The 21,952-nt window shown below is 42.0% G+C and overlaps 1 protein-coding gene across 1 annotated transcript; it reads right to left on the minus strand.

Annotated features, from left to right (window-relative positions):
* Positions 1–970: 970 nt before the first annotated feature.
* Positions 971–19,524, minus strand: HACD4 (3-hydroxyacyl-CoA dehydratase 4). The gene is made up of 7 exons (XM_054810560.1): positions 19,354–19,524; positions 15,092–15,195; positions 14,068–14,195; positions 7,743–7,855; positions 5,800–5,906; positions 4,960–5,091; positions 971–4,249 (listed from the first exon to the last, which is right to left on the minus strand). Exons 2-7 carry the CDS (start codon positions 15,186–15,188, stop codon positions 4,167–4,169), a joined length of 660 nt encoding a protein of 219 aa, XP_054666535.1. The 5' UTR covers positions 15,189–15,195; positions 19,354–19,524; the 3' UTR covers positions 971–4,166.
* Between the last annotated feature and the right edge of the window lie 2,428 nt (positions 19,525–21,952).

Consider the following 21,952-nt stretch of genomic DNA (forward strand, 5'->3'; position numbering starts at 1 on the left):
GCCGGTCACAAGAGGCGATTATCCCACTGTATTCAGCATTGGTGTGGCTTTGAGTACTGTGTGCAGTTCTGAGACCCACAATTTAAGATGCGAAGGTCCTTGACTGCGTCCAGAGGGGGGCAACACAGCTGGTGGAAGGGCCAGAAGGCATGTCCTGTGAGGAACGTCTGAGGACTCTGGGTTTGTCTAGTTTGGAGAAAAGAAGGGTGAGGGGCCACCTCATTGCTCTCTGCAGCTTCCTCAGGAGGGCAAGTGGAGAGGGAGGTGCTGAGCTCTGCTCCCTGGGATCCAGCAACAGGATGCATGGGAATGGCTCAAAGCTGCATTAGGGGAGGATCAGACCGGACGTTAGGAACCATTTCTTTGCTGAGAGGGTGGTCAAACCCTGGAACAGGCTTCCTGGAGTGGTGGTTGATGCCCCATGACTGTCAGTGTTTATGTGGCATTTGGACAATGCCATTAATAATATGCTTTAACTTTTGGTCAGCCCTGAATTTGTCAGGCAGTTGGACTAGTTGATTGTTGTAGGTCTATTCTAAATATTCCAGTGTACTCTACAACGCCGTGTGTTCAGCTGACAGGACTAAACTAGAGATGGTTTGAAGTAAAACCCTCAGAAGGGCAGACAAGTTGGCTATTGGGTCCTCATTGTGAATCCTTTAACTCTGTAGTTCCATTCCTATTGGGCTGCTGTACCTGCAAGTATACACGTAACATGTGATGGAGAGACTGTTTCCCTGTTGTGTGCTAGTGCTGGAGAAATTAAAATGATTTTTATTTCTAGGTGATCTGTTTCAAAATGGTGTGTTGCTCTGGAGACAATGACTTTCAATGACTGAGGTGTGCAAGTTAGTTGCTACTGTATTTTGGATGTGTGGGAAGACAGCAAAGGAAGCTGGTGGTGAAGATATTGGTAGGACAAGTTCTTGTGACTCCGGCATAGCTGTTCTGTGGGCAAACAGAAGCAATAAAATCTTGTCTATCTTTAGCATTTGTCTATCTTTAGCACTTACATATAATTTCTTTTTTACACTGTATGTGTTTCATATACATATTTATGAATTCAGTCTCGCAATACATAAACTGCATGAAAACTAGTGGGTTTTTTAAATGACAGACAAATATAGTAGTCAGATACCAGTCTGTTCCTAAAGAGATTGTTTAACCACTTTCAGTTATATATCACTTCCCTAGTGATATTTCTTCACTCTTGTCTATATAGTATATTATTTTGCCTGTGTTTATGTAGATATGTAAGAGCAATGCTTATTTTGATTCCAGTATCAGATAATCTAAATGGAGATACAGATGAGCTGGGATCTCAAGACTGATAGAAGTTTTGAACAAAGATTTAAGTTCCTAGAGGTGGAAAGACTCAGGCAACTTTTTAAGCACCTTTTTGCATGCCCAGTCCTGAGCTTTTCCAGAAACTAAAGTACGGCATTGGAGCTGAAGTTAGAGTGGCCTGCTGTCGTCACACATGGAAGGCTGATTCCCTGGATGCTCTGATTGCCTGCCTCAAGTTACCTCTGCACCAGAAAGAGGCGGGGAAGTCTTCTGTCATTAACTTCATGCCTTTCTCCTGCAATGTAGATTTGGGGGTCTTCCCCACAGTGAATTTTAAAGAATCCTTCTCCTATTCCAGCCTTTTAGCCAGCTGTAAGAATCAATGCAAGTATCACATCCTGATTATTTTTTTAAACATAAAACAATAAACATGGCTTAGAATGGATATCTGTGGTAGGTTTGACCTTGGCTGGCTGCCAGATGCCCATTCAGCCACTCCTCTCACTCTGCGTCCTCAACAGGACAGGGAGAAAATAGGATGAAAAGTTTGTGGGTCAGGATAAAGACAGGGAGATCATTTATCATTTACTGTCACAAAAACAGATTCAACTTGGCAAAGAGTAATTTATTGCCAATTAAAAATAGAGTAGGATGGTAAGAAACAAAGACAAAACTAAAACCACTTTCTCCCCACCCCTCCCTTCTTCTGAGGTTCAACTTCACTCCTTCATTCCTGACTCCACCTCCTTCATCCCCAAGCAGTGCAGGGTGGGTAGGCAATGGGAGTTCTTAAACCTTCGTTTCTGCTGCTTGTTCCTCTTCACACTGTTCCCCTGCTCCAGCATGAGGGGCCCTCCCATGGGATACAGTCCTTCTTGTACTGCTCCAACATGGTTCCTTCTCAGAGGCTGCAGCTCTTCAAGAACTGCTCTAGCATGGGTCCTTTCCATTGAGGTACAGTCCAGCTGGAAAAGGTTGCTCCAGTGTGGGTCCCTCATGGGCCACAGTTGCTGCCAGGAACTTACTCCTGTGTGGGCTCTCCATGGGCTGCAGCTCCCTTCAGGGCACATACACCTGCTGCAGCGTGGGGTCTTCCACAGGCTGCAGTGTGGATATCTTGTCTGGTCTGGTCCTCCATGAGCTGCAGAGGGACGACCTGCTCCACCGTGGTCTTCTCCATGGGCCATAGGGGAATCTGCTGCAGTGCCTGGAGCACCTCCTCCCCCTCCCCCTTGGTGTCTGCAGAGCTGTTTCCTCTCACATCTTTCTTATTCTTCCCTCTCACAGCTGTTGCATAGCATTTTTTACCTTTTCTTAAATACATTTTCTCTTCTTCAAAGCTGTCATCCTGTTCAGCTGATCTATACATTTCTTCACGTTTTCCACATTTGAGTTGGTTTGGGTCAGACAGAAGTCCAATGTGGAAGTACTTTGGTTTCTCTAATAAGTTCCAAATTCATACCTTTATTTGCAGTCCTTTCAAAAAAGAAATCCAGGGTAGACCCCATACTATTGCATGCATGACCTTGTTGCTTATGATTTGCAAATACTCCATTGATCACAATAGTCTGCAGGCATTTTCTGCCACATATATTAAATAAATAAAAATGATAGTAGGTGACCTTTCTTAACAATTGAGTTCATAGAGGCCAGCTTCACTCTTTTCTTATATTCTCTCTTAGGCTGCATGGTTTAGAAAGTTATACAGGCAAGAGCCTCTTCATATTGTGATAGTGTTCATTTTGCCTTTCAATGTTATCCTCCCTCTATTATCTTTCCTCCCTCTCCCCAGTTTTCAGTCAAGCTCAAAAAATAGCCTTTTCTCCCCCCCCGCTTGAATTCAAATGTAGGTTATAATCAATATGGATGAAACATCAGAAAAGCCCCTGCCAGCCTCTAATCAGTTATTTGTCCATTTTTGCCTGTAAAGTCCACCACTAGGTTGCTGTCCGTATTCTTCATTCCCAGCCTTTGAAGAGACCATGTTCTGGTTGCATTCTCACAGATAGTTCTACAGAAGTATGAGGAGCAGTGCACTTGAGTAGAATTTTGCACATGGCTTTTGACAGTCATTCAACTTCCCTTTAAAGAACAACATGTATTTGGCCTGACTAAATCACACTTCTTTTGCATATCTGTCTGCTCTTCAGCATGGAATAAAATCATTGTGGGGAAAGAGGTTCTTCATGTCTGCCAGACACATGATTATAAGTTTTTACTTCTGACCCTTAAATATCCCCTTGAATATATAGTAGATGAGCACCTGATCACTTGCCTTTGTGGTTTAGCTGCATTTTCTGGAATCTTGTTTGGAGAAGTGAAGTTTGGGCCAGAATGTGAGGGATCCTTTGTGAATGCTGGGGGCTAATCAGCCTGTGACTCTCATAGAGTGCAAAGTTTCCAGCTACTGCTCCTGGAGAGATTCTGTTCTAGCCAATTTAGCATTTATATATATGAGGCACATACATGTTGGCCTAATAGAAAATAATCTTACAGATTAAATGGTATTGTCATTACAGAAAATCTGTTACTAATGAGGCAAGAATTAATACCAAAATAAGGGTTGTTAGTGTGATTGTGAGTAGAGGCACTCTTCAATTTTTTTTCAGAGTTCTCTAATATATGTTAGAAAAAATGTATTTGTTTTTAAAACTCCTGCCATTTGAAGTCAAAACTTTCAAAAGTAACTAGTTATTTTGAGCTGCTCCATTTTTGAGGTGAATGGGAGAGACCTGCTTTTTCTGAAAGTTCTACATAGCCAGATAACGTAAATGCAAACAGTAGTTTTGCATTGAAAATCTTTGTCTAATTTCTTTTTACCGTATGATATGCAGCAGCCCACTGGGAATATATTTCTTATTTCCAAACAAAATACCAACTTAGCTTCTTTTCTTTTTGATGTTGCCTGTCCCTAGGTGTGCCTTCCTTTCCGAGATGAGGTTCTGGATGATAAAGCACATACCTGAATCAAAACACAAAATGGTGTAAGAACAAGGCAGTGGAGTCCAAAGTGTCTTCATTTCATTTAGAAGGCACACTATGAGCCTTTATCTGGCAACCTTGCACAGTTACTTCCGTGAACTTAGGAACAGAACACTGCATCACAAAGATGAGATCCTTCAAATTAGTATTGAAGCCAATGACAGAACAGACTTGGCTGTAATACAGCCAATTCAGTTTAATTTTTTCAGAAGTATTTTGTTGAGAAGGAGAAGGAGTCTATTTACATGCAGATTTTGGGCTAGGCTTCTTTTTCATCTCTTTGGATAATCAAGCTGTAAAAGTCTTAATTTAGATACAACTTCTCATACCAGATAAGAGGAATGAGTGAGGTGGTTTGAACAGAATGACAGTATGATCAAATGGGAATTGATTTTAAAAGAAAAAAAAAAGGTAAGTAGCTGTAAGGCCAGGTTCATTGAAGCAATTTTTATATTTGTGTTTTGTATTTTTATGCCTCACACATACAGTAACTCTTCCAAATTCAATTATTTGTATTTGAAAGACATCAGAAATCAGAACAGCTGGTGATGAATTTCTCTGCAGTGGTCTGCAGCAGATATGGCAGAGGGATTTAGAGTTTGCGAAATCAGCTATGCTGATTTGATTTTTTGTTGCCATAGGCATCCCAGTTGTGTTGAGACCCAGCTTTCTGGAAGGTGAGATACTTACCTATAAACAGCACTAGCAGGTACATTTTCAGAACATAGGGGAAGTAGATTGAGAAGGTGATTGGTAGTGGTAGCTTGATGGAGTATGTGCCAAAGGATTCAAAATAAGGCAGTGATACCCAAATTGCAAATGCTGTAAAATAACATGGTAAATCTTTAGTCAAAAGAAGGTGGAAGATCATCAAAAATTTCATGTAAAAGTGAGTTACCGTTAAGGCACAGATAGCTATATTATATGCTGAATTTACCATGTCATTCTTATGCATATGCACGTGTTGTTTTCTCCTTGAGTTCAGTTTTGTAGGTCTGAGGGCTAATTGCTCTTCATAATAGAATTAGCAAGTATTTCTTATTCAATAATAAGTACTGTTGCTCCTGTAGTTGCACTCCTTTCAATATGATCTCAGTGGGCGCATTTACTGGTCTAAGTACAATAAGCTGCTAAGTGTGGCCTGAGCCAGTAAGGTCAGCCTCAGTGGATGAGAAGGAAGCTTTGGGACTTGCTATCTAATGTGGTCACTCTGGAATTGGGGAATCCACATATCTTTTGTGGGGGTATTTTCCTGCTTTACCCAGAAAAATGAACATTTACCCATACTGTTAAAAAACAAAGCAAAACAAAAACCAGACACACAAAGACCAGAGAACCCCTATTCAGGAAAAAAAATACAGAAGAGAGAAATATAGGTGACATACAGTTAATATGAGAGTACGTAAACGTTTATGACTACTTTGGCAACACAAAAAGAAATATCTTAAACACAAATGACAATTGAACTGATCATATTTTATTGAAGGAGATGAAGGAAGCAAGTCGTTGGTATCTTTCCCATCTCCTTACCTTTAGCCAGAACTGAAAGGGGATAGAGCGGGATGCACAGTGAAAAGTTGAGCCATGTCAGTGGTAGGTAGTATATTCCTGTCCTTGCTAACATGTTGTAAGTGTACCTGCAGCAAGAGGAACAGCAGATGAGCTCAGAGGGAATTATCCTGTCTTTAAAATAAAGATATATTATTGAAAAATCCAAGGGAATTGCAGAAGAGCTTGGAGCTGCCTATCTGAGAAGATTTCAGAGCAATACTGCAACGGCTCTAATTGATGTCTGAAAGTAAATGGTTCATTGTTTCAGAGGGGTTGTCTGTGGTGAAAACCTTGCAGAATTTGCTCTGAATATGTCTTTAGCCATAATGCACAGGATATTTATATCCCTGAAGAACTATGTGGAAGAACTTGTAATACTTCAAGACTAGTTGGCTAAGTGATGGGATAGATTCCTGTACACCTTTAGACATGACCACTTTTTTGAGATGCTAGGACATGGCACAGATGCTGTAAAATCAATCAGGTAAGGATTCTGAATCTGTATGAGTTGTACTATGTGTTATTATCTGAATCGGTCATTTGGTGCTATAGACGACAGTATCTTACCTAATGGCTTCTGTTACTGCTATGATGCTGGGACTGTGTTCTTTAGCAATGATAGAAAATAATGATGCATTGATGGGACTATTATGCACTGACAGGACTTTACAGCCAATATTGTTTACACTTTTGACCTCTCTCCAGCTGCACAAAACCCCTTCATTTGAGATTAGGTTCTACTATTTTAGCTTTACAAACTTCAGAAGGAAATAGGATGGAGCAGTAGTCCAAACAGAATCATAGAATGGTTTGTGTTGGAAGAGTCCTCAGAAATCAAGTCCTCCAACCTCCCTGCCGTGGGCAGGGACACCCTCCACTAAACCAGGTAAATAATAATTAATTAATACAAGTAGTAGTTTATTAACACATGTAGTACAAATACTCTGAAGCTGACTTAAAATCTTTATCAATCCTGACACTTCCCTTTTTCAGATCTTTTTCATAACATACATTTCCTTTGCTGCCTAAATCCATATTCCCATGTCAGTCCCCAAAGCAATGTATTTAAAATAGCAGAAAGCTATTTTAGCAGAAAGCAAAAAGGTAAAGAAAAGAATTTTGCTCTCACATAAATGCTGCTGTGAGGGCTATGTCTTGTTAAATGCTTCTTAATTCTATGTCTTCCCTGCTGAAAGTCTACAAACTGAGGTTCACAGAGGCTTAAGTTACGTTTGAGAAATTTTATTGACTTCAGATACTGATGCAAAAGTCAGTAATGTGGAATTTTCACCATTATACTTTTACCACAGGGAGGTACTGGTAACATTCCACTATACAAAATTTTTGAGGTAAAAATCCTGAATTGTACTCCTATCCATTTTGCCTCATGCGTGTTGCCCCTGCAGTGTGATAGATGCCCTACTACATGAAAATTCTCGGTCTCTGCAGCAGGAGCTGTTGGCTTTCTGAAAGCACAGTGCAATTAACCCAGAATAGAATTTTCATCTTAGTAAGAAGTTCTGCCAGATCTGCCTTACTGTGCTGTCAATCTTGGATCGAAGTGAGATGTTAAAAAAGAAATAAAGATTAAAATAATAGGATTGTAAATCAGTTTCAGAAATTGCTGTTCCCTGGGAGGTAGTTGTGATTTCTTTCTAAATTTTTGTTTAAAACGTCAAATCCTTTGAACTACAAATGTTAATGTAACAATTTACTTCTGTAAATCACTCTGCCTCTCAACTATGTGGATTTTGGTAAAAATGTGCAAGTAGCTTACAAGGTCCAAGCTTTTATTTAAAATTGATAATATGCTTTTCTACCAATTTCAAAGTAATGAAATGAGCCTGCAGCACAGTGGCGGTAGGGTTCTGCTCACAAGAATGACCCATGTTCCCCTTGTGGTTTCACTGTTGACTCCTTACCTGACTACATCTAATAAATTCCAAAGGAAAAATAAAACACACACGATGTATTTCCCTTGAACTTCTTCCTGACTGTTGATCACGACAAATAAAACAATTATTCTCTCAGTGATCTGAAAAGAAAAAATAATTATGAATTCAGGTAGCACCTTCTGTACCTCTAATTTCTGTACCATTTTTGCAAAATAGGAGGCCAAAGGTGAATGAAGTTTGCTTTACACAAACGCTCCAGTGAACATTTAGCTTCTTGGCCTGCTTTTGTTCAAAGCCCCATTGGCCTCCAGCTCAGGGAACTGGAAATTGTTGGCTGCAGCATCATAGATCTCCTACGGTAAGGGTGGAAGTTTGCTTGCCAACAGGGATGACTTGGGTTTGTAGCCCAGGAAACCTGTGGATGAGCCGGCTGAGCAAGGACTTCTCCCACTGCGCCGCAGTGCTTGGAGGGCCGGCGGGGGTAAGCTTCCTTGCTTGTAGGCTGCATGGGAGGCGTGGGATACAGAGGGCCCTTGGATGCCAGACAGTGCTAATCTCACAGCCCCAGCTCTGCTGTGCATAGCTTGGAGATCTGTGTCCCTATGGTACATGTAAGATTTGCAGAAATGAGGAGGAAAAGCTGAACTCCTTCTTTTTCTTTTCTTCTTATTTTTGGCTAGGAGAAGTGGGTTTAAGCTTGTCATTTATGTGTTCTATTACCATAATATTTATGTTATAACATTTTTCTAGTGATTGAACCATATCTGACTCACAAGGTACACTTACAAATGAAAAGATATATAAGTGGATTAAACAGGCAGTGTCTCCAGCTTAAAAAACAAACAAACAAACAAGCAAAAAAACTTTGGCAATAGTAAAGCTCAAATTAAAACCAAGTGTGTCTTTCTGCAGCTTTCTTGGACAAGTTTCCTATCAGTATCCATGCACTGCCCTATAAAATAAATATAACTGTAGTATTCAGTACTGCTAGTGGATGCTTGTGAAACTCTCCCGGAACGGTACTGGTTCACTCTGATTTACACTCTATTTGAAAGTGTTGAAGGAGAAAACATGCATGTATTCAGTTGGTATGAATGGGTATAGCTGCATTGGGTTGTTTTATACCCACTGCCATCTCTTCTGTAAGGTACCTTAGGTTTAATGATGTCAGTGAAAAGCTATTAAATGAAAATGGATTAACAAGGTGGGTTTTATAAGCGCAGTCTTCACTGGTTTCCCCCCCTCCCTTTACTCCTGCTTTAAACAAAGTAAGAAATTGGCCTCAGCAAGTTTGTAGTTTTGCTACATAATGCTTAACAGTTCCTGAGTGGAACGTTTTGGCTACAGACTTTTGCAAACCACATCTCTCAGATAAAGCAGCCATCACTTCACTATTCAGCAAAATTACGTGAAAGCAATTTTTCATACAGAAAGAGAGCATGTCCATCCCCTAGGGATCTGGTTCCTCATCTTAAAAAGCACTGAGGGGCCAGAACAGATAAAAATGGTTTTGCTGCCTCCCACCCTGCCCTGTCATCTTGGTCCTTAACTGAGGATTTCTAAGAAGGTCAGATGTTGACAGACTTCTGCATAGACAGGCCAGGAAACAGAGAGTGAGAGGTAGTAAGTACTGTGTTTGTATGCTGGTGCTGAGGAACCTGGCAAGAAAATGGGGGAACTGGAAGTATTGATGCAGGATTTGAAACCAGATACAACAGAGACAGAAGAAGCATAGTGGGACAACCATCACAAGAGGGAAATCAAAACAAAGGTAAAAGCGGTGTGAGCACTGAACAGGATTGTGTGCTGGAGAGAATAAATAAAATAGAACCTGAGTTAAATTCATTTTGTTCAAGGGTGGTAAAGGAGTGCAGCATTGGTGGTGCAAGCATTTTGTTACCAACCCTAAAATCAGACTGGGATGTGGAAAGTTCCGCAGTATTGTTAATATGAGAGATATTTCAGGGAATTACCACAGGGAATTGTCTCACCTAGAGACCAAAGCTTTGTCATGGTAGTGAAAAGGTGGATGTGTTTTTAGATGTGAGAGCTGGCAGACTTTCCAGTTGCTCTTCAAGAGGTGGCTGGTTGGTAAAGAAAACAGCATGGCTCAAGTGATAAGGAGCTGATCCCATTTCAGTGAGATAAGAGGATAAGCAGTAGACAGGTAGCTGCCATTCCCAATTTCAAAAGGATTGGCACTGGCCAATGTGGCAGAGTGGCATGGAGACCCACAATTCAGCCTCATAGCCGGGGAGTGGAAGAGGCTGTGGATTTCCTCCTCTCCCCAGGGCACAAGCAGATGCACAAGAGGCAGTGAGCATCCCCTAGCTGGAGCTCAGCAAATTTCTTCTGTCAGAGGATTCATGTTTGGGAAGGGGAGCAGTGGAGGCACTCAGCCTCATTAGTTGCAGATGATGGAAGTCAGTAATCAGACCGTGTAAAGTAGGTTAAGGCCCTGCAAGAGCAGGGAGCTGGACTTGACACGAAGCAGATCCTCTGTAGCTCTTCTGTTCCTGTTAGACTGCAGTCTCAGCCAGCAAACAATGGCATGCACAAAGCAGCTGTCAGAGGCCGAAACTGAAAACCACCTGTGGCCTTGCTCTGGAGCATCTCCGCGGGGCAGGACATGGGCCTGGCTGCTCAGGGCAGCTGTGATGTCCTTATGAGGATTGGCAGCAGCATCCTACCTCTTTTCTCTGTAAATCAGGAGGTTGCCTGCATGCTTGCCTTTACTCCCCTTCAAGACATTGTGCTTTTTTCTTTCATAGCACTCAAACCTTTAGGTAACCCACGCAAATCCAAGGTAGATGGAGGGTTCATCAGAGGCTGGGGACCTTTTTGGCAAGTGACACAGCGGGGTGCTATTGAAGAAGATTCTAGTAAATGCCCATTGATACTGTGCCCCTACACACACATCTGTATATACATGGAATCACGTACATATATAAATGTACACGTGTATGCTTATGTATACATGTGTGTATACACACATACATATATACACATACATATAAAAAGCACGTGCTGCTGCCCAGCCAAAGCTCAATTCTTCTATGGATCATCTGTCCTTGCATGAATGAAAAATACGGTATTCTCTGTTGCTACTCTTTTGCTTTTTTTTTTTTTTTAAAAAAAAGGGCAAAACTAGAAGTCCTGTGTTTTCATGTTCATAGAACGGAAGTATGTGCTGACACCTCACAAAGCATAAATACAATGGTTTCATTTTTCATTCCTTCTTGTTCTTTGTGTTAAAATCAAACTGGAATTTCCTTCCTCTCCCAGCACTGGTGTCTCACAGGATACAGCAAGTTCTGTAGAATGGCATAAATTTCTGCAAGGCAGCCTGGGACTTTGAAGCAAGTAAGTGAAACTTAGCAAATGAGACTAGCTGAGGTTTGGGCAGGAGCAGGCAGCACATTCACTCCCATTTTTTAATAACTGTGACTGTGCACTATCCTATTTGGTACCTGAAACCCTTGCATATCTCTTCAATTTAGTCAATGTTAAAAAAAAAAGTGCTACTAAATATTTAGATAAAGTTTAAAGTTAATGTTTTTATCACAAAGCCGTAGTACATTGCTTTTGGTCTGATAAATCCAATACAGGATGAAGAACTGGTGTTTTGTTCACAAAAACACCAGTCTTTTCTTACATCTTTCCTACTCTCTCCCTTGCTAAACTAGCAGTCCCATCAGCCTTTACTCCCTGACCAGACTATTAAATTTCATTATCCTCTGTTTTGGCAAGTGCAGTGGCATATGACATGTTCTCCTGTCCTCCTCTCAATCATTCAAGCTGCAAATGCCCTAAGAGACATCCCTTTGCACCAACTTTGTGACCATCCCTGGTCTTCCCTTCTTCCACAGCATCCGTCACACAGGACTCATCTTTCCTTCATGGTGTGACTTTGCCTTGGCCTATCGAACCCTTCTCAGGTCCCTGGTAGCCTGAGACTTGGTCCCTCAATGAGGCCATCCTGAATGTTTTTTTTCCAGAAAACACCACTGAGTTTGCTTTTCCACCATCTGTAATGTGTATCTCAAAGTGTTCCTTGTACAAAACTACGAAGCCACAATAAATGGGATATTAGGCAGAAATCCTTCATTCAAGCTCTGCTTAAACCCTGTCTGTGCTATAATGCCTGCAGAACAACCAACCACCACAGGGGTGCTTTCACAGCTTGTTCTATTCAAGGTGGCATTGCCTTCACCCGTGTGCTTCCCTGACATTGCCGTAGCCACCTTTCACGGCTAGGATGAGCCGTTCTCTCATCCTAGAGGTCACCTGAGATAACTACAGTATGGGTGTGCATGTACGTGCATAGCCTGAGGGATGCAGCTAGGGATATGTTTTAAGCTTACAGTCAGAACAAGTGGTGGGAATGCGGAACAAGGCAGCCGCTATCAAATTCTTGCAGTTTTACCACTGCCCTGACTATATGGAGTAGTCCAGTAGGCTGCAGAACGGTAAGCATCTCTTACTGTCCTTCCCCAGTTCATTGTGGAAAATATATATTTATTATTTTTTCCTAAGAAGCAGGGAGGAAAGTGTGGCAAGGCACATGGGAGTACTGTTGGCAGACAAGTTTAACCAGCACTCTCACAGCAAAAGCAGGGCAACCCAAGTGAAAGCAGAGTCTACACCAAAGAGCCTGGACACCTTGCTTGGACAGCATGAGACTACTGCTAACATCAAGGCAAGAGAGTTGTGTTTGCAGTGAGAGAACACTTGGAGAAAGAATCAAGTAAGGATCCAAAGCTATCTTTGTTCTGAGGCAAATGTTTGGAGTCACAGTGCTGCATTGTTCCCTGACCCACCTTCTCCATGCTGCCCTGGAAAGCACTGCAGTAATGGCCCTGCTGGAGAAAGGTCAGAGTTTTCTTGCTCAGAATATCCATTTCATATGTAGTGCTTCTTGTGGCAATACAGAGCAGTGTTTGTGCAGGCTTCCCTGATCTCTGCTTCTGTAGCGCTGGGTAGCAAAGGAATGGACTGTGTCAGGGCTAGGGAATGCATACACTCTGCCAGGAAAACCCTTGTTTTAATGAGTGTTAGCATTAGCAGGCTGCTCTTCTCTCCAAGAGATGACGTGAGATTTGTCATAGGACACATTAGACAGGATACTTTTTTTTCCCCCTAGATTGATGTAAAAGCATGTAGATTTAGGCAGGGAAAAACAGTTAATTGCATTTTGACGAATTTGCTACCATACTTAGTATGAAGCATAAACACCAGAGATCTGTATTAGTCAATCAATTTCTAATGAAGATTTAAAAAGAGGAACATCTTCACTCATGCAATTATGTCATTTGACAAAAATGGGCTATCCAGAAAACTAAAAACATAACTAACTACTCTTAGTCTTCTACCTTCTCACTGCTGAGAGCAATAGCAGTTTCACCATTATTCAAATACTGAGGATTAGAAAGGTTTGAAGGTAAACTCAACGTTTTACTTTTTCCAATGCATTAAGAAAAATACCAAAACCTGAGATTAACTCGCAACAGAAAGCAAGAATGTGGTAAGGAAAACGTCAGAGAATCATTTTGTTTTCTGCTATAGCATGTGATCTTTTGGCTGTTTTTCTGTCTACAGCTGAACATATGCCCTGTAAACCCCTTAACAGTGTCAGAACCTCTGGATGTTGTCAGTTTGCCCATGTTTGTGTTTGAGAGGGCAGAGACCCTTACAGCAAGAAAATGACAATTCTCCTTTCTTTCTCCTGCAGCATTAATTCTTCCTCAGTCTCTTAATTTCTCTTTCTTAATCAATTATTTTCCTGCCACACTCCATGATCGCCAGCAACCCCTGTTTCAGAAGGCCTGATGTGCTGGTGGTTTTCTCACTGCCATCCCTTTGCTACCCCACAAAATCTTGTCTTGTGCTTGTCTACAAAATACGCATGCAATTGTCAGTGAGGAAATGGCATGAAAAATAATTACCTACTGAAACTTAGGCTCTGATATGTTGTCTTCTGGCTGTAAACAAGTTGGCTGGGGAGGTAGTATCCTCAGCCACTTATGGAGCCCCAGAAATAGGGGCTGTCCCATTTCAGTGGGTGACCACTCCTCCGGACATCTTCCAGGTGCCTGCTGTTGTGGGCTGGGTGCAGGGCACTCACTATTCAGTTTCACTCAAAAAGAAAAAAAGTTGAGAGAGCAAGGAGCTCTTTCCCAACCCAGTTCTGAGGGCTCAATTCCTGCAGTTAGCAAACCATTAGCAGACCAAGCTCCCTTGAGGAAGGGTGCAGGTGGACCATTCAGGGTAGTTCAGCCTGGGCTTGTCCCCAGGGGCAGCCATGGCTGAAGTGTGTAGGTCATGGAAGGAGGGTCTTGAGAAATAGACTTACCTGCAAAAACCTGGGGAAGAGATGGCTTTTATCAATGCCAATGAGGATGTGTAGGATCTCCAGTATAGACAACAACTGGCAAAGGCGCATTACAAGTCCTATGGAGTAAAATGTGTCAGCCAACGAATCTACAGACAAAGTGAAGAGGGAAATTAGAGGGTAGTTACACAGTCAAAGTCTGGACCACCTACTGGGTTTGTTGGAGATCACTGGAGATGACAAGAAATAAAGTTCACACAGTATCAAACTTCTGGGTAGCAGAAGCAGAGCTTGGGGGGCGGAAGGAGGCAGTCCACTCTGTGTGGGGCTCTGAGACAGGGGCTGGAAGCTGAGAAAAGAATGGGATCCCCTATACTTGATGCACTGGCAAACACTGTGCAGGATGTGTTGGTTTAGAGATACCACTTTGGGATATTTCTAAGTACGAGGAAATGTCGAGGAAATGTATGTGGAATGTCTAAACATGAGTAGAGGTTGAGTTCCTGCGTGTATCTGTACCCATGGCACTTCCTAAAACAAGTAGACCACAAAGTAGGTATTTTATGTGCCTATAACTGTCCACCATTATAAATAATTTTAAATTTCCAGTCATAAGTTTTCTATTTTTGTGTCTTAACCTCAGGCAACTGAAAAAGAAATATGTTGTAATGTTTTTAGAGATAAAGAGTCATGTGCAATACCACAAAGATATTCCCTCCTAGTGGCTTCAGTAAGATTACTCTTCATCATAATGACTGGACTTAGTCACATTTAGGTCTATGTCTAAGTCAAATGTTACTAGCATGCTGCTGAATATTAAAGTTCATTAGCAAAACAACAGCTTCATTCCTGATGTGATACAGGCAGAACATAGGTAACAGTAATTTGTTCATCCTTTTTAATGGAAGAAACAATGGTTTTTTGTAATTGAAATTACAGCCCCTGGTACTGGACGTACATGTATTCAAAATCCTAACTTTAACTTGATGCTTCTGTGTGTCACTGCATCTTAAAATGTTTAAGGAAAATACAGAAGGAATCCTACCTTTTCCAAATGAAATGAACCTGATGATCATATTTGTAAATATCCAGGAATGTCCACAGAATTGCATTAAGTCATATACAAAGAGGTAGGTGTTCATTGTAAAGCTGTGGAGGTGAAAATGATAAAGCAAACTGTATGACGTACTGCAACATTCAAGCTTTTTGACCTGTAGAAACTGCAGCCTCTTTGGACATGTTATGAAATCAAAGGAAACCAGCCCAAATGTAAGCAGATCAGTGAAAACTGCCTGTGCCTGTCAGTGGTCACAGAGCAGTACTCTACCTAATGGATCAAAGGCTCCCTTTGTTGGTATACCTAGCATATGCCCAGAAAATTTTTCTGAGTTTCTACCAGTGATTAGGGTGATCTGTGGCCACACAGTGAAATTCGTGCCTCCAAGGAAAAAGTAACTGAACAAAGACACTCCACTGAGAGCTGGATTCAAGCCTGAGCCCCTTGGCTTGGCTCTGCCTTGACGGTGTGACCAGACTCGAGGGACTGCTGGGGTCGCACCCACCGCAGCCCCGCTGAGGGCCTTGGACTCCTGCAGACACCAGCCTCGGGATTTCTGCACCTGGGTGAGGTTTATCCTGCTCTTCCCAGAAGACATGCCTCTAGCGTGTGCTCAAGACAGCTTAAAGTACAATGCAAATAATTTGCCCTGTCTCCAGCAGACAGCGTAGTTGCAAGTTTTTATAAAAATGTAGGTGAAGAAAAGGAAAAGAAAGGCACATTTCAATCTCCTTTTATTTGATGCAGTCTGAAGGATATCTGTCTTTTCCTTTTTTAACCAACTTGCTCTACAAGTTTTCTAGATAAACATTAAATTAGTGTCTTTGTCTTTCTGCACAGCCTGTGTTTCAAGCAGCATTTAATAAAATGAATCATCTCCTGTTGGAGCAGACTAACTTTTGTAGCTATTCTAACCTAATTTTCATAGGTAATCTGACTTTTTGCAAGACTGCATAGGCTCTGGAGATACTTAATTTCCCTTTCCCATACATGTATTCTCTTCTGACTTATTCCAGAGAGAAGGGCTTGCCTGTCCTTCAGCTATGAAAAGGACTGTCTACCTTTTCCAGAAATGAATTTGTTAATTTTGTACTGGAATTTATCTCCTGTGTTTGACCAATTAATTTCCTGCCCCAATAAGTAGTAAGATCTCTTTAAGTTGCCCCTTGATCCAGTGTGTTCATGTGGTATGTCACTGCCATCAAACTTTATTTGTATCTATATATTAACAAACACAATGAATTTCTGTGTTTAGAAATATCTAAATATGATGAATGCATATACTTCATTCCCAGCATTGAATTAAGACCATACATAACAATACACATTTCTGTAAATTGATCTAGATAAAGTGATCTTCTGATTTTTTTTATCTAAGTATATCCTAGGAAGGTCATAGAAAATACCTTTCTTCCTCTCTTCCTGTTATTCAGGGTGGCTACTATTCATATGATCATTTCCATAAGCACAGAAAGATTTGTTGGCATAATTTACCTCCCAAGAAACATGAGTGCCCTTCAATACTATGGAGATAAGACATATGAGGTCCCAGACAAAGGAATGTATTCCATAAATACTCCTTTTGGGAAAAGTATGATACAACTGAATTGGACTAAAGTCCAGTGAGCTCTGTAAATATTGACCCCAAATCTCATCTGCTTTATTACTGAATGACACTTCATTCTCTTTTTCTTGTAAAAAAATAGATGGGATGCTATATTACAAAAAGGCAAAAAAATAAGAACATTGTTCTGATTTAAGAAACAGCCTTATTACTGGATGGGTAGGAATGACTGTAATGTGTATGAAAGTTACAGGAACAGTTATAAAAATCTTGAGGCTTTCCAGTCAGCACCTCCACCAGTCTCTGTGGTCTGATATTGCCATGTGGGCTTTGCACAGGATGCAAGCTGAGCACATGGTTTCTCTCTTCTGAAGTTTAGTTCGCTACATCTGTCTCTCATCCTCAGAACTTGTCTTTCAGTGATTTGGGCTTATTTTCCAAACTCTTCCTCCATTGGCTGGCTGGAAAATTGTTGTCTTTACAATTCTTAAGCTGCTTAATCTTGGCTACCAAGAGGACATTTGCAAATGCAGCTCCACACTAATGTTTTGGCAATACAGCAGCCATTGCACATCAGAACTCAATCTTTAAAATGTACTGGCTACTACTGATATGTATACACAGTTAGATATACTGTTGGCATTTATGGAGGGCCCAATATTCCCAATGAACTGTAGAGATGTGCTGGTGAGCAGTGTGCTGGTGTTACCTGGAGGACCAATCCCATCCCCAAAGCTGCGAGCAGCACAGCTCCCTCACTTGATGATGCTCTCTACTGCCTGAAGGAACAGCCCTGATCTCAAAATGGGGTTTTGTCCTACTATGTTTATCCCCACACAAAAGATATATAAGACCAAACAAAAGCCTTTGACAGAAGTGAAGAAATCTGCAGAGAATAAAAGGTGATTTCAGTGTAATCAAAGGAAACTAAAATGTAACTGTTCTCTAAGGTCTTTCTCATCCAAAGGCTGATCTCTTTACCTAGAGGAGCCAGAAGCAGACTGAGGACAAATCTCAAATAAGGAAATAATAATATATATAATATTAATGAAAAACTTCTTTACTCTGAGGGTGACAGAGCACTGGAACAGGCTGCCCAGAGAAGTTGTGGAGTCTCCTTCTCTGGAGATATTCAAAACCCGCCTGGACGCCATCCTGTGCAACCTGCTCTAGGTAATCCTGCTCTAGCAGGGGGGTTGGACTAGATGATCTCCGGAGGTCCCTTCTGACCCCCACCATTCTGTGATTCTGTGATAACCTGTTTTACTGTCCTAACACTTCTGTGTCACAACACAAAATTCAGCTGCTTCTATTTGAAAGGTCACTGGTAGAAGGGATGGGCTTTAATTAGATTTCCTGCTCCCCTCAGTTCACAGCAGGCATCATTCCACATTTCCTCCCAGAGCCTGCTTCTGCAGCACCCTTGCAGACAAAACATGGACTAGCAATCCACCTGGTAGCTGTTCAGTCCCTGCTCCTGCCCCAGACTTCCTGGCTGACCTTAGAAACCTCACTTAGCCTCCTTGGTGTCTGGTATGTAAAATGGACTTGCTGCTGAATTTATTCCTTGTAGTGTGAGGTGCTTTAACATTTTCAAGTTACTCTCATTTGAAGGCACGGGGGGAGCATTGCGCATTTCAGTGCTCTGCCTGCATTGATGACAGGAGAAAGAAACAGACATGGGTCTTGTAGCAAAGAGACCCAGAAGGCTGAACTTGCAGTCTGTTTTCGTTGTTAGTTGGCAGTTCCACGTTACTTAGTGTGGCTGATTTTATACCAAATACTTTGAAATGCTAAGGGTGCATTTATCATATTTAGGATCAACCTTGCTTAGTGAAAAGCTTTATCTGCTTTCTCTCTGGGCTAGAAAACTACTTGAAACCGAAGACTGCTCAGAACTAGTGCACACAGCAGCATGGTCCCAAACATCCTCTTTTCCCTTTTATTCACTAGCAGAGGTTTTACCAGTGATACATTTTTAGCTTGCAAAGCCTGATGTATTTCCACAGGCAGAAAAATCATATAATTGTTGCATGTGATTATTTTTAGCACGAAGGTCTTCACTGCACCTCTGTGGTAGCTATCACCTGAGGTAAGCATGGAGGTTAGGTGCCCTCAGTGTCTGAAGGGTAGCCAGGACCATGTGCCCCTTGAGCTTAGGTGACAGCACAGCAGTGGCACCCAGCCCAAGGCAGCCCTTGGCCCGGCTGGGTGTTCCTGGCAAGGTGCCAGGATGAAGGTCACACTCGAGTCACTCTTGGTGGGGGTCCCAACCAAGCCTGCATGAACTGAGCACTTCTTTGCCTTCAGAGCTGTTGCACTCTGCTGCCTTCCCATGCACCCATACTGGCCGGCTGCACATGAGGAAGCAACCCTTGCGCTGAAACCAGAGAGCAAAGTTCCTTTTTTTTTTTTTTTTTTTTTTTTTTTTTTAAGGAAAGGTCTACTAGAAAAGCCCCTCTGCTGACACGGTTTCCTTTTAAGTCATATGGGTCTGAACTTCTACGCCTTCCCCCTCCCACCCTTGTGACTAGCTACCAGCGCTACAGCTCAGGAAGAAGAAAGCTGCAGAGAACCGGTACAAAAGATGTACTTTTCTCTCACAGGCACATCCCACCCCACCTTTTTTTTCCCCTTCCTTTTCACATTTGAGCAGTCTAGGTCACCTGAACTCAATAGATATTACCTGTTGCAGGGGTCAGGTTGCTGCTGCTGCTCCTGATCTTTCTCCGTTTTTCTCTCTACAGCTGCAACAGCTGTTTGTTAGGAGATCACCCCTCCTCTTTCCTCTTCCCCCACCCCACGACGTCACGGTATGTAGCACTAAGCAGGAACAACGTTACACTTCCCGAGAAAGGAGTTTCTAACCCCAAATATCTCCATTCCATTTGCCCTGCTCCTCACCCAGCCTAGCCTAGCTTAGCCTAACTTAACCTCACCTAACCTAAATTGGTCTCTTGCTCTTGTACCAGTCAGCTAGTCTGTAAATCCCACTAACTTTGTCTCTTAACCCAGAGCAATATTTTGAAGGATTACTGGAGAGAAGAAATGCAAAATTAAAAAATGGGTTTTCTCTGCTGTTCAAATCATCAGCACTACAACAATGCTAACAACAGTATCAAATGATAAGGAAGTATGGCAGCATAGCATAAAAGGAGCACTTTAAATTACTTCAGACAGAGGAAGAATTTTCCACTGCTTATCTAGGAATGTCTATTTATTCGTGCTGCTGTGAAATATGGGCACTGCTGGCAGAGGAAATGTATGTGTGCATCCTGTTTTACTTCTCCCTTAAGTGTCTGGGATATCTCAGCATAAATCAGATGAAGAAGAATGTCAAAACATGTTTATAAATTCCCTTCTGCCAATAAGTAAGTTTTCCCACGGTCACTCATGTTGAAAACACATCCCATCCTACAGTGAGGTTTGAAATTTGATGTCATGACTGAAGAAGTCACTGAGGACATAATGAGCATGGGCTGTTATGCGTAAGCTCAGAAAGCCTGGAAAGTAAAATATGCCTTACTGGGTCTCATCCCTAGCATGAGTGGTACTGAGCTCCTGGCAAGAGCATCTCCACTCCCTGTGGTGTCCTCGAGTGGTGAGAAATTATTTCCTGGCAAACACAGTGGGACACAGTGTTTTTCCTGGTGGTATCTCCCACCTGGGACATTAGCAGAAGGCTCATACAGTTATGCCTGGCTTTCCTGCTGGTGTGGCAGCTCACTTTTACTGCTCAAGAACCACCATCTTTTTCCAGGCTAAAGAATATATTTCTTCCTCAGGAGGAAATAATAAATCAGTATTAAATAAAGGGTTAAACAAATGGCTGTTGAAAGACTCAGTCCATAGCTCTTGCAAAACAGCTCCTGCACTGCGTGCCTCTGGGAGGACAAGTGCTGTGACTAATACTGCCAGGAGTTGAGCTCACGACTGTAACAAGATCCAGCACTAGGAAGAAGAGCTCTTTTCAAACATCAGGCAAATATGTAAAAGCAACAAAAGCTCACCTAGTTTGTGATGTGCAAAATCCCTCTTGTGGGCAGCTGCCAAGTTAAAGCTCCTGCAGGTAACAAGGGAACCTGCAAGAGCTTGCAAGCCGGATACCAATTCCCTTCCGTGGTGCTGGCCACCCCCATGGTACAGCCTGGCAGGAGGCGGAAGGGCAGCTGGGGTGGTCATGGCAGCGTGCAGCCACCTACACAGTGGGGCTCTGCCCCATACTGGGTCTCCTGCACCAGCCAGCGCTACCCTGACCCAGGCAGGGCTTTAGAGCAAAGCACCTGGTGCTGAGGAGGCGGTGCCCACCACCGGAGCATTTTGAGGGCTCTCCTTTGACAGCAGCTTGGCCCTGTGGACTGGATGCCCATTGCTTGCTGGAAAAAAAAATCTCCTGGTGTGATGGCATGTGAAAGGAGTGATGTTGTCCTCCGAAAGAATGATGTTGGTGCACTCCAAGCCTGTCCTGTGATGAGGAATGAGGCATTGCAAGAGGCAGTGACTAGAAAATTTGCTTCAAAAGCGTACTTCTAACCTGAACTATAATGCTATTATAAATATACCCATTTGAGTGGCAACGCACTGCAGCAGTGGAGTCAATGTACAGGGCTCATAAATCCACTATTACATGGATATTCAAATTCTTCTTTGGGAGATGTAGAATATAATTTATCCACTGGGTTGAAGAATATGTGGCCAATTAGACCTGATTCTAGCCCTTAGAATCTGTTTTTCACAAGAAAAGTCTTTCTCTGAAATACAAGGGTTTTTTCTGCGTACAGATTGCAGTTGAAAACGCATGTAAGGTCTCTATCTGTGCAATTTGAGTGGTGTTTTTGTAGTGTGGCCTAAGGGTATGAGAAAGGAAGATCAGTAACAAGACGTAACAGCCTTTATTAGACTAGGTGGAAGTGGGAAAGCTTCCAGGCACACAGGATTCAGAGAAACACTTTTATGCTTAAAACATTTAACAATTTTGTAAGCTGCAAAGACATTCAGATGAAAGCAAATACTAAATGACACTATTGGAACCTATGTTAGCTGGATATGGGAAGACTAGAATAAGTCCTGGAAAAAAAAATCTAGCTTTTATTTTTGGAAAATAAACTTTCTTCTCCACTCCATTTACTTCTCTTGCTGACAAACTTCTGGCTACAGACTACTTAACCAGGATCAAAAAATTACTGTATGTAACTTCTGGCATCTCTTAAAACAAGCTTTATGACTGTTCAGCACATGTTAAGCCTGAGTCTCCTCGATTTCTCAAAATCTAAACGAATTGTAAC

The sequence above is a fragment of the Grus americana genome, chromosome Z (assembly GCF_028858705.1).
Source record: "Grus americana isolate bGruAme1 chromosome Z, bGruAme1.mat, whole genome shotgun sequence".
NCBI classification, from domain to species: domain Eukaryota; kingdom Metazoa; phylum Chordata; class Aves; order Gruiformes; family Gruidae; genus Grus; species Grus americana.